The sequence below is a fragment of the Gossypium hirsutum genome, chromosome A05, assembly GCF_007990345.1.
Source record: "Gossypium hirsutum isolate 1008001.06 chromosome A05, Gossypium_hirsutum_v2.1, whole genome shotgun sequence".
In the NCBI taxonomy this organism is placed as follows: Eukaryota; Viridiplantae; Streptophyta; class Magnoliopsida; order Malvales; family Malvaceae; genus Gossypium; species Gossypium hirsutum.
In genome coordinates this window covers 73365619-73377633 of record NC_053428.1, presented here as the reverse complement: position 1 = coordinate 73377633, position 12015 = coordinate 73365619, and the positions used below count along the sequence as shown (strand labels likewise).

General features: G+C 32.3%; 1 protein-coding gene and 1 long non-coding RNA gene across 4 annotated transcripts; one reads left to right on the top strand and one right to left on the bottom strand.

Moving 5' to 3' along the window:
* The first annotated feature begins 2415 nt into the window (after window positions 1-2415).
* LOC107959949 (uncharacterized) lies at window positions 2416-5132 on the top strand. 3 transcript variants are annotated; one of them, XR_001701030.2, is made up of 7 exons: window positions 2416-3022; window positions 3190-3290; window positions 3446-3625; window positions 3727-3800; window positions 4185-4333; window positions 4617-4698; window positions 4780-5132. It is a non-coding gene; the product is annotated as an uncharacterized lncRNA (long non-coding RNA). The 3 variants fall into 3 exon arrangements; XR_001701031.2 differs by having other exon boundaries at window positions 2481-3029; window positions 4185-4698; XR_001701029.2 differs by having other exon boundaries at window positions 2482-3022; window positions 4185-4698.
* A 1445-nt stretch (window positions 5133-6577) lies between these two features.
* LOC107959951 (serine/threonine-protein phosphatase PP2A-2 catalytic subunit) lies at window positions 6578-11162 on the bottom strand. The gene is made up of 6 exons (XM_016896122.2): window positions 10597-11162; window positions 9082-9196; window positions 8044-8152; window positions 7885-7962; window positions 7338-7529; window positions 6578-7122 (listed from the first exon to the last, which is right to left on the bottom strand). Exons 1-6 carry the CDS (start codon window positions 10847-10849, stop codon window positions 6949-6951), a joined length of 921 nt encoding a protein of 306 aa, XP_016751611.1. The 5' UTR covers window positions 10850-11162; the 3' UTR covers window positions 6578-6948.
* Window positions 11163-12015: the final 853 nt, after the last annotated feature.

Sequence of the window (12015 nt, the reverse complement as noted above, 5' to 3'; positions counted from 1 at the left end):
CGACACTAGCTGCTGGAGAATTAACAAACTTAAAATTACTTTGCCTCGGTTTATCTCTGCCAGTAAACTCTGAAGGGGTAGCAAATTGACTTGTCTTATTTTTAAATTTCTTCGATGGATATGTTTGAGCACAACCCTCTTTTGTTAAAATCTCAAAATTTCAAATCTGACTATCATTTACTTTTACAAATTTCTTCAATTTTCTGGGCTCGTTCAGAAAGTTTTACAAATTCTCATAACTTTAATGCTGCCACAGACATACGAATATCATCATTCAACCTACCTTCAAATCTAATACACATTTCCTCTTCATTTACATTATATTACATACATACTTGTTTAACTGCACAAATTCTCGTTCATACTCAGCTATAGACCGATTTCCCTATTTTAATTTAAGAAGTTCTTTCATTTTCTTGTCAATAAACAATTGACTTACATACTTCTTCTTGAATTCCATCTGAATGAAGTCTCAATTAAAATGCGATCATTTGTAGTCATCATGCTCAAAGTGCCCAACTATAAGTATGCTTCATCTTTTAACAACGATACAACACATCTCAAACAATCTTTAGGAGTGTACAACAATTCTGTGAAGACTCTTTCATATTTATTAATCAGTACTCGGCTTTTGTAGGATCATCATCAACATTGCCTCTAAATTCCTTCGCTCTCTATTTTTGGATTTTATCTACAGATACTCGAGTAACTGTCACAGGTATAGGATTTTGAGGACCCATAGGTACCTAAGGAGGCACCATAAGGGGTGAAGGTGGCGGAATTACAAGATTTGCTTGCTTGAATTCATTGAATCACTGGCTTATCATTCCAAGAACCACATTTTTCATTTCATCACCAAAGGACTGTGGAATTGATCCACTATTACTTGCTTCAGGATTCGAAGCTTGAACATTACTTTCAGCTTCGTTAACTACGGCCCGGTTCGACTTAGTCGACATCTTGAATCAATAAGAAAATACAATATTAGAGCGGATCAAAAACATCACACTATCACAGGGTATTTGTGACATGTATATACTAAACTCTACTCCGATACGGTCTACATTAATCCTAGAATCGATTAAACCGTAGCTCTTATATCACTAAATGTAACACTCTTAACCCGTATCTGTCGTTGGATTAGGGTTATAGAGTATTGCTGATCAATTAGAAATTATACAACATCATAACATTCAATTAAACTAAACATATTATAAACCATTCATTCATAGGCATTTTGTCCCTAAATCAAGCCTTCGAGGCCCTAAAAAAAGCAATTTGATTAAATATAACACCCCTAACTCGTATGTCGCCGGATTAGGGTTACGGAGTATTATCAATCAACCGAAAATCTTACAACATCATAACATTCAATTAAACTAAACATATTATAAACCATTCATTCATATGCATTTTGTCCCTAAATTTTTATAGCTTTTGCAATTTAGTCCTTTAACCTAAAAATCATCAAATTAATCATTTTTAGAAAATCAAATTACAACCAAATATAACAGCCCCTTCAACTGTCCATATTATACATCAAATTCACTATCAAACCTCGAAATTTTGACATGCTACCAATTCAATCCTTAAATCAAAATCTAACAAAAATCACCTTACAAAACAACCAAATACCACAATCAAAGCTTCAAACACATAGCTATCATTAAAAAGATTCAATATTCATCAATGGAAACTTCTAAATTTTTTAAAAAATTCAAAAACGAAGGTACGGGCTAGCTGGACCTAGTTGCAACAATCTCAAAAATATAAAAATTATAAAAAATGGGACTCGAAATCACTTACACACAAGAAATTAAGCTTGGCCGAAACCTACCTTTCTCATTTAATGGTTAAATCGATTTTGACATGAAGAAAACAAGAAGATGATATCTTATTACCTTTTAATTTACTTAACATTTTAACTTAATTGTCAATTTACTAAATTAACCTTTTAAAACCATTAAAATTTCATCAAAACCTTGTCCATACACATCTACTAACACCGTAAATGATTTATTTACCATTCAAGTCTTTTAGTTTAAGATTTCAAAGCTATCTGATCCCTTTAACTAATAAAACTCAACTTTTATGCTTTTTACGATTTAGTCATTTTTACCTAATTAACCAATTAAACCTAAAAAATTCTTAACAAAATTTTTATATGACCTTAATATAATCCCATAAACATTAAAATAATATTTTACTTACCGAAATTGTAATCCTAAAACTACTATTTCCGACACTACTGAAAAACGAGTTGTTAGATATTTACAATATTTTATCACAATAACAATGCCAGTCAGTTTCAAGAGTCAAAAGTTATATTTTAGTTAAATATACACTGCATTTTTTATGAATTTAAAATTTAATCAGCACTCTCTTATTTACAATATTTAGTCCTTTTGGTAACCTGTAAAAGCTTTTCCGTAAAAACTTTTCAGGCTTTTCTAATATTTGGTTGGTTGAAAATCATTTTCCAGGGTAAATATGAAACACGGGATAAGGAGGGCTTTGTTTAAGGAAAATGTCTTACCCTTTTGAAATCGGTAAGACATTTTCCGAAATTTTCCGAAAATTGACGCTTCTTCTTCCCTTTCCCCTTCCTCTTCCCCTTCCTCTTGGGTTACAAATCAGTTTGGTCGAGGGAGAACCGAAGCCATTACATGAACCTCTCCCTGTTTTAAATCCTCATCTCGAAGTTTCTGCCATGAAAGCTGCTTCCTTCAACACTCTCCATTTTCCGTCCATCATCACAAAAAGAACATCAGCACAGCCATGTCCAACTTGATTCGCAAGAACCCTTTTTCTTAAACTCCCTCAGAGCTTCCAAAACAATCCCTTTTTTAGACCGTCGTCTAATTCCTTTGCTTCTTCTTTTTTCTTCGTTTCTTCTTCTTCCAACGCATTCATCGAGTCAACTGCCAACGGCACGTATTTGGGTTGGAACAAAGCTTCGGAGATTGAGATCGATGGTGGTGGACAAGCTAAGGCTCTGGGGTTCGGAGAATTTACTGATGTGGTAAATCGTATGCCTTCTTTTTTCCATTGCACTTATCACATATTGGAGCAATCATGTTAAACAAACAAATAAATAGATAAAGAAAATTTTCTTTTCTATTCTTTTATAAATTTTCTTCACTCGGCTTTTTCAATAACACGAGATGTTCTGTATTTCATTGTCCACAGGACTGTGAATTGCTTTATCTTTCTGATAGACCTGAGAAGTTCATTATTACGAATATTGCTGTGCCACCTACAGCTATCCGACCTTCAGTCCCTGTGGATAGGTCACAGATGTTCCAATAAAAAATATCTCACTCTATTTTATACTATGCATTCTCCTTTTTGTTTAGTGGATATCAGGTTTATCTCTACTAGTTGTTAGTAGTAGAGGTTATAAAAGTATAATAATTTTTACAATTCTCCTCTTTCCATGTTGCAGCAATGAAAATGACATTACTGAGAGGTTGAAAAGAATTATTCAGGCAAATAGTAGCCTTCGTCAAGAATTAGTAGATGCTAGCATTCAGTGATTGAGCATTTTTAGAGAAGAGAGGGGTTGAAAGAGATGATAAAAGGAGTAATTTTTTATTCAGGATCAGCTGACCCTTTAAATCCTAAGGTTCTTATTTATGATGTTCTTAATGTTCTTAGACGATTGATTACAGTTCACAGTAAGCTTTTGAGTTTTGAAATGAATGTTTTATATCAAATTATGAACAGAGTTCTTTAGCTTATGCTGCTCATGGAACTAGGTCTGGAGATATTCATACGACATAAACTACTAGCAACTTCAGGTGAGATTGTAATTATCTTCTCTGCAAAGCTGTCATTAATATTGTTGTTGTGATCACCTCATGTTTAATGTTTTACATTATAATATGCATAAAGCAAATTGAATTTGTTCAAAACTCCATAAAAAGTGGATACTTAGACTATTATTTTCTTGTCATCTTTAATGTTTTTGAGCAAGGTTCAAAATTTCAATAATATGCAGCCGAATTTTAGATTTTTACTTTCCTGTGGTATCTATATTTTGAATCTTTATGTATTAGCTTATGTTTTCTGGTAAAAGCAAATCCAATATCCCAACAAAAAATAGTACACCTAAAAATAACTCTGGGGATGACTGCCTTGATGTGGTCCTTTTAGTGGAAATGATAACTTATTACTGTGTTCAGGTTATCACTCTTTGTATCAATGGTACCGTTCAATCGAAAGTGAGCATTTTCCAGATCCTAGTGGTCTTCGTGCTCGTATGGAGCAATGGATATTTGGCCTCTATCCAGCATGTATCAAGTATTTCATGTCCGCATTTGATGTTCCACAGGTAAGAAACGTCTCCTTTAAGAAATACAGATACCTTGTCCCAGTTGAACTCTATTGATGAATTGCCATAAGCATTACCAAGTTATGGCTGTCACCCGAAGCAATATTTGCAAGAATGGAATACAAGCGCTGTCTCGAGGGGGTGCTGTCATATATTATGCTTCAGTCTTCCTTTACTTCTGGGTTTTCTCCAACCCTGTGGTTTCTTTGGTGTTCGGAAGCTACTTGTATATCTGCATTAACTGGTTTCATCTACACTTTGACGAGGCATTCTCTTATCTCAGAATTGCTAATTACAAGTCATTCACACGATTCCACATCAATCGTGATGGTAATCTTGAAGTTTTCACTCTTGCAGTCGATAAGGTAAGAAACCTAGAGTGATTCACTGGCCACGATCCTTTTCTTCATGGTTTGAATGTATACATTAATCCCTTTGAGATGCAGGTTCCAAGGGAATGGATGTTGGATCCTGATTGGGATATGGAGCAGAAGCAGCCACAACAGTTGAGCCATAGAGAAATACCCTAGCAAATGAAGTGCAGCAGCAGAGCAGCAGGATCCAGTGAATATAGTCAGGGTGGTTGACCATTTTGTTATAAGACAAAATGAGAAACCTGATTTTGTATCAAGTAATGGGTCAGTTAGTCGCTGATCTTTGTTGTAACATCATTCTAATTTCTTAAATATAGGCAGCAATGAAGGGAATGTATATACGTCAAATGTCATAATTGTTTAGATGGACTAACATCATTCAAATGTTAAATGTTAATGCAGCTAATAGTGGTTTTTCACAGCCATATCATGCTTTGTAGTTGAGGGATTTTTAAATGGAAGTTTATAGTTGAACTTTTGATTAGAATTATCCAAAATAATTATAGTTGTAGTGAGGGAAAGTTGTTTAATTTGAGTTTTTTTTTAAATGTTTTTTTTAGAAATTATAATCCATTTATAGTGGATTAGATAAAAACAAATCTTTCTACTATTCAATTAATGGATTAATATATATATAAATTCTTAAATATATATATTTGTTTAATTTAATACAGTTTTTATGAAATATTTTTAGGAAATTTGTCAAACAACAAAAAATATTTTACACAGATTCATCCAAAACACCAGAAAAGCAAATTATTTTCCAGAAAAGTAAATCATTTTCCAGAAATTATTTTCCGAAAAATATTTTACTGTTAAATAAACGGAGCTTAATTTTTTTATTTTTTAGATATCAAATTTTAAATCTGAGTTAAAATTAGAATCATTACATCATTATATTGCTAAAGAGTATTTTTTATTATTATTTTAAAATACACAGTTTTTAAAGTAGAAACTAAATTTATATAAATAAAAATACAAGAAATTTGAATTTCTGAAAAATACAAAATCCCGTTGCATATTTTAATCTTTTATTTTCTCAATACGTCAGCATGTTTTATGCCCAGCGTGAGCTGGAAGCTCGCTATTGAAATACATTTTTGGACAATGTTTGAAACTTTTGAGATGCTCAAATGCTATGGATTAACTTCCTTATTCCATTATCATATCATAAGATGAATGCTGAATAAGGCAAACTCAAAATAAAAGTATTTTAAGCCATCAGATTTCATAAAATCAATTCTTCCATCAAAACTTCTAAAGTTTGAACTTCAAAATTTATAATCAATTTAATATATAAATGCTGAAGAACAAACTGAAAAATGAAAAATGTAATGCCAAAGGTGTGATTTTACTGAGTGGAAGGATAAAAAGAAAGCGAAAAAGTGAAAATAAAATAAAATTTAAGTGTGTTTAGTAAAGAAAAAGAATAGAAAAGATAATTATTTTCCATTCTAATGCATAAAAATCAATCAATCCTTCCATATTAGAATGAGATATTAGAATGAGACAAGAGAAAATAAGAACAATGTTTATTTTAATTATACATTTTTTCAAATGTTTAATTTTCTTTCATTTCATTTTTTCAACTCTACCAAACAATGACTTTCTTTTTTCCTTTTTTCCATCTTTCTTACCAATAACCAAACCAAACACACCTATGGAAAGAAAATTCATATTTTTATCCTTCTAGTGATATAAATAATATGAATGTTTTAAAAATTCATATAATACAAATTATATTTATGGCAATATAAATCGATACATATACCTTAAACCTAGTTGCGACATGGAAAAACAAAATATATGGATGACATAAACACATGAATTATCAAATCTACGAACTTAGACTAAAAAGGGTAACCGGATATAAATAAATAGATGGATTATCAGATCTACAAACTTACACAGAAAACGGTAACTGGATTCGGGTAGTTAGAATGCGTCCACAGTTCAGAGTCAGAACAAGACGTATAGCCTGTTGAGATCAAGTGCAAAATAACAGAACAATGTAATACAGGTTATTGCCATTCGAGAAATATACAAAGTTACTACTATGAGCTTCTAGTGCACATTAACAAAGCACCCGCTGCAGCTGGATGAACTCCTATTCAAAGAATGACAATGTCGATGAACCTCAACTGAAAACTAGGAAAGGTTTTCACTTCCACGACACATCTACAGTGATACAGCAGTGAGCAGGTGCTAGAAACTGGTAGCAGAAATATACGCATGTATAAATTACAAAAAGTAATCAGGTGTCTTGCGTGTGGCGTCGGGTTCAACTTGCCGGGGTGCTGGATCGAACTGAAGAAAATTCTGGTCCATATTCTCCCCGATCTCTAAAATTGCAGCCATGTTTCCACATCGGTAGCAATAGTTTGGAGCACTGAAGACGGTCACCACATTCTTGTCCTGAAGAGCATATAACGAATAATCAATATATGTGTGTATATAAATATTAACAAAATTCGAAGTTCAGCTCAATTGATTCATTTCACTATACTTAAGACCTAGCATTTAGCAGGCCTGGGATTCAAACCCCCCAGCAATTGCAATCCTTCTCCTTGATTCCCAAGCTACACGTTCCAAAACCAGGCTAAACTGATTCTTTTCGGGTTTTCACACACCTGACACCAATTGTATCCTTCCATGACAAGCTGATGGGCTCTTGAAATCAGAGTGAGACCATTTGTATGGTTGAACTGAGTCGCAATATCTTGTCCAAATGTATAGCCAGCTCCACGAGGAGAGATCCCCCATCCACAGCGGTCATCAGGATCAGACCACAAGAGATCACACATTGGTCCTTCATGAGGAACCTAACCATGAATTAATCCACACAATACCATAATTATGAACAAAAAGAAAAATAGATTAAGAAAAGAAAAACATAAGACTTCAAAATATTGCATCACTAATCAGAGCTAAGTTTAACTACAAAATTTTAGTTACAGCCATGGGACCAAAGGAGACGATATATTTTAATACTAGGATCCAACTTTTGGGCCGTTTTCTGGGCCATCCTAGCATTTATAATTCAAGTATTTATAGAAGTTTTCATAATTTTACTTGAATGCTTAAGATTATAATAAGTACATGGCAAATTACCAGTACTCCCCGCAGAGATGAATACAAGTGATTAGGAAAAGCTGAGAGAATCATTTCTATACATACCTCCTGTATGCGGTCCAATGCTCGAATATTGTCTAATGTGTCCAAAGATGGGGAAAGTCCTCCATGCAAACAAAAGATCTGAGATGTAAAAGTTCTGTGGCTATCAGAGCTGTCATGATATTAATCAAAATAAATAGTCTGCTAGAAGTTAAAGCAAACCTGACTCTCAATAAGAGCTGTGAGCGGTAAATAATCAAACAGGTCAGTAAAATACTTCCACACGTTGGCATTTCCATATTTTCTCAAGCATTCATCATAAAAACCATACCTGAAAAGGACAGAAAATAAAACCTTCAGAAAAACAATAACATAGCAACCCCATATACCACCACCTAATACAATGAGAGCAAGTTCTGAACACTAATAAATGTACTCCAAGGGTTTTTCAAAACTCTAATAAAAATCAAATACAAATGCAGTTTACCATTGCATGAGATGCCATGATGTTTGTAACTACTGGATATCAACTTTGACATCCTTATCTCTATCATAGATGCATTGCTTCAGCCATGGCATGTCAGCCTCAGGCTTTTTCAAGGCTTTAATTAGTGAAATTTTAACATTAGAAAGTTGAACAATCACAATCCTAATCAGTTTTACGTCAGCTCAAATTCATGTAAATTAATTTTATATTGTAGTACTAGACATTCGGCAGGAATATTGAGCACAAAACTTACCAATCTTGTCTCTTTATAAAGGTGCAATACTCGAGAAGGATCATATATGTTATAACCAGAACCAGCAAATTGGTAAGATAAATGCAGCATCCAAATGACCATGCTGTTCTGTTTTCTTCTATTGGAAATAAAGAAACTAAAAAGTGAAGCATACTGAGAAGAGTGAGCCAGGGAAGAAACTTAAGAAGTGAAAAGCATACTAAAAAGGGAATAGGAGCTGAGATTGGTTTGACATCAGAAGTGCAAGCTTGGCTGGTTCATGCTAACAGTAACAGTTTTTCTTCCATTTTCATACTTCCTACCAAGCAAAACTTAAATGTTGTTTTATTAATCCAAAATTTAATTTCGTAACCACTTTGCTACTTTTTTTTATCTTAGCCATTGGATTAACAATATTTCATTCTTAGTTCTTATCCGTTTTCATCCTTCCTAAGCAAAACTTGAAGGTTTTTTATTCATTAGTGTATGCTACAAGCCTATGATATCATTAGAAAAGGCAAAGGTGGGTGCAAGATCTTACACTTGTGTTATTTGCCGGCTCTCATGATTTCCTCTAAGAATTGTTATTCTATCTCTATATCGGACTTTGAGGGCCACTAAAAGTGTAACGGTCTCGACTGAGTAGTACCCGCGATCTGCACATATGCAGCTAAAGTTAAAAGAAAATCCCATTCCATTCATAGATGTCAATTTGCAAACAGCTGCAATATTATTTGATTAATTGGAAGCACTTTAAATTGAACTTACTTCTACCCAAATCTCACTCCTCTCAATCATCTAAAAGTTTAGACTAAGTAGCCACAACTTTATGCAAATAATAATTGACACACATAAAAGCTAGTATTTCTAAGTCACAGCAAAATCCCCTGATAAGTTGCACATGTCCGAACTCAGCCGAACAAGAATTTGGTCTCAAGAATTTGAAAGAATACAAATCCTGTCCCTCAAAGATAAGGAACTGGTAGAGCACAGTTGTCAACAGTTTAGAACAAGTTGAGCAAAGCTCAAATGCCAGTCCCTCCCGAAATTTTCAGCTATTTAGGCATCCTAAGAGCAATACTAAACATAAAAGCCTTAGTAACATTTACAAATCATACCAATTGAGTCGATGTAATTTGAATATAATAATTTCCCAGTTTAACAACACATGAAGACAACCACTAAGCCAACTAGTGGCTCTTAGTTTTCTAAGCCAAGCAAGGAAAAATACCTACCTAATATTGGATATTATAACATTCCATCAATTAATCCAAACAAAAAGATTCACATAAAAACACGAAATATTAAGAAAAATAACAAATTCACCTACAAATTATTCACAATTTTTTTTTCTTTCTTAAAGTAAGGTTGTACATGAACTGAGCTTGAACAAACAATCCTTATTAATGTTTGTTTGTTTGTTTTAAGCATTTTAAGGCTTGTTCCTATTTGGTTCGTGTTCATTAAGAATTTTAAAATATTGTTTGTGTTCATTCATTTTAAATTTTGTATGTTCATGTTCATTTAAATTAATTAAACATGTTCAAGAACATTAAACCAGCAACCTCATGAACATATAATCAAATATGTTTGAGAGCCATAACAAACAAATCACAAACAAATATATTTCCTTTTTTAGACAAAATAATCAAATAAAAATATTAATAACTATATTTTAAATAACTAAAATAAAATCACAGATAAATGATAAATCAACCAAGAATCAAATCTTAAAACTTTTTTTGTTCATTAATTTTAAACTATATTAAGGTAAACGAGCTTGTCATAAATGAACTGAGGACGATGAACCGAACATGCATGTTCATGTTTGATTCGTCTGATAAACGGAACTTAAAAATTTATTTAACTTAATAAACAAACAAACAAAAACCGAACTTCATCGAGTTCTAAAGCTAAAAAATAAATAAATAAATAAATAAAAAGAAGTTACTCTTAAATCAATCACATCAAATTTTAGAATAATACAGAAGCACAAAAAAAAAAAGAAAAAGAAAAGTAAAGCAAAGCAAATGAAGAAGAAAATTAACAGACTGACCTACATAATCTCCCATGAAGAGATAATTAGTATCCGGCGCATTGCCTCCTATTCGAAACAGCTCTATTAGATCATAAAATTGTCCGTGAATATCTCCACAAACTGTAACAGGACACTTCACCGGCTGCACGTTCCATTCTTCCACCAGCACTGCTCGTGCCTGCTCGCACAACGCCTTCACCTCCGCCTCAGACAGCGGCTTACACTCCATCAGCTGCTCGATCTGACGTTCTAGGTCTCCCTGTGATGGCATCCTCTCTTCTCTTCCACCGTCCGATCACCTTATCAACCCCCCTTCCCTTCACAACTGGCAGAACAGTCGTAAGATAAACAAATAAGTAAACCGGCCTGATCGGTTAACTTCGATCCGTCAAGCGTTGGGGATTAGGAAACATGACGCAGCGCTTTGGAGATCAGATAATTTGATTTTGAATTTCGTTTTCGATATATTTTCTCTCGGGGAAAGAAAACCGAAGAATTGTTATCGTCTGTCTTCTTAGAGAGAAGGAAATAAGATTTAGGGTTCTTAGGTTTTGGAAAATGAAATTGGAATTTTTGAAGAAAAACAGTTGGTTTTTTATTAGCTTATATGTAAAAATAAAAAACTAATTAAATTAATATTTAATTAAAATAATCAATTAAGTTTTTAACAATTTTTGTTTATAAATATAGTAAGGATAAATTATAAAATTAGTCCATTTTATTTAACTCAGGTTATATTTTAGTTACATATGTTTGAAATATTATATTTTAGTCACTTACGTTAATATGTTGTAACATTTTAGTTATTAATTCGTTAATTGTCTTTAACGATGTAACGATAAGATGACGTAATACGTTAAATAATTAATTCAAATAAAAATTTTAGGTTAAATTATACAATTAATCCTCATATTTTTTCTTTTTAAGTAATTTAATTTTTTCTTTTATGTTTTTTTTTTATTTTTTATTTTCTTCTGCTTTTTCCTCTATTTTTCTCATTTGAATTTAATTTTTTTAGTATGAAAATACTAATGTGACGTTAAACTATTAGAAAAGATATACAAATGATGTGATATCTCTATGTCAAACAATCATTTTCCCATCACTTTAATTGTTAAAATAAATTAACGGATCAATTAAAAGGCGACACATAGTTGTTTCGAATTTAATCTAATACTTTTTATTTTTTATAAAAAATTATAAAAATATTAAAATTGATATAAACTTATAAATATTATAAGGGAAAACTACTAAAATGGTCACTTTTGTTTATCTCAATTTATATTTTAATCACTTATGTTTAAAATGTTACATTTTAGTCACTTATATTAACGTGTTGTAACATTTTGTCATTGAGCTGTTAATTGTCGCTAATAGTAATTTGCTGACGTGGCATGTTAAATCATCATTTCAAGCAAAAAGTTTAGGTTAAATTAT

Coding starts and splice junctions, on each gene's coding strand:
- LOC107959951 (XM_016896122.2), bottom strand. CDS start 10,849: ATGCCATCACAGGGAGACCTAGAACGTCAGATCGAGCAGCTGATGGAG. Junction 7,963..8,043: donor CAGCTCTTATTGAGAGTCAG/GTTTGCTTTAAC, acceptor TTTACATCTCAG/ATCTTTTGTTTGCATGGAGG. Junction 7,123..7,337: donor AAGGATACAATTGGTGTCAG/GTGTGTGAAAAC, acceptor TATGCTCTTCAG/GACAAGAATGTGGTGACCGT.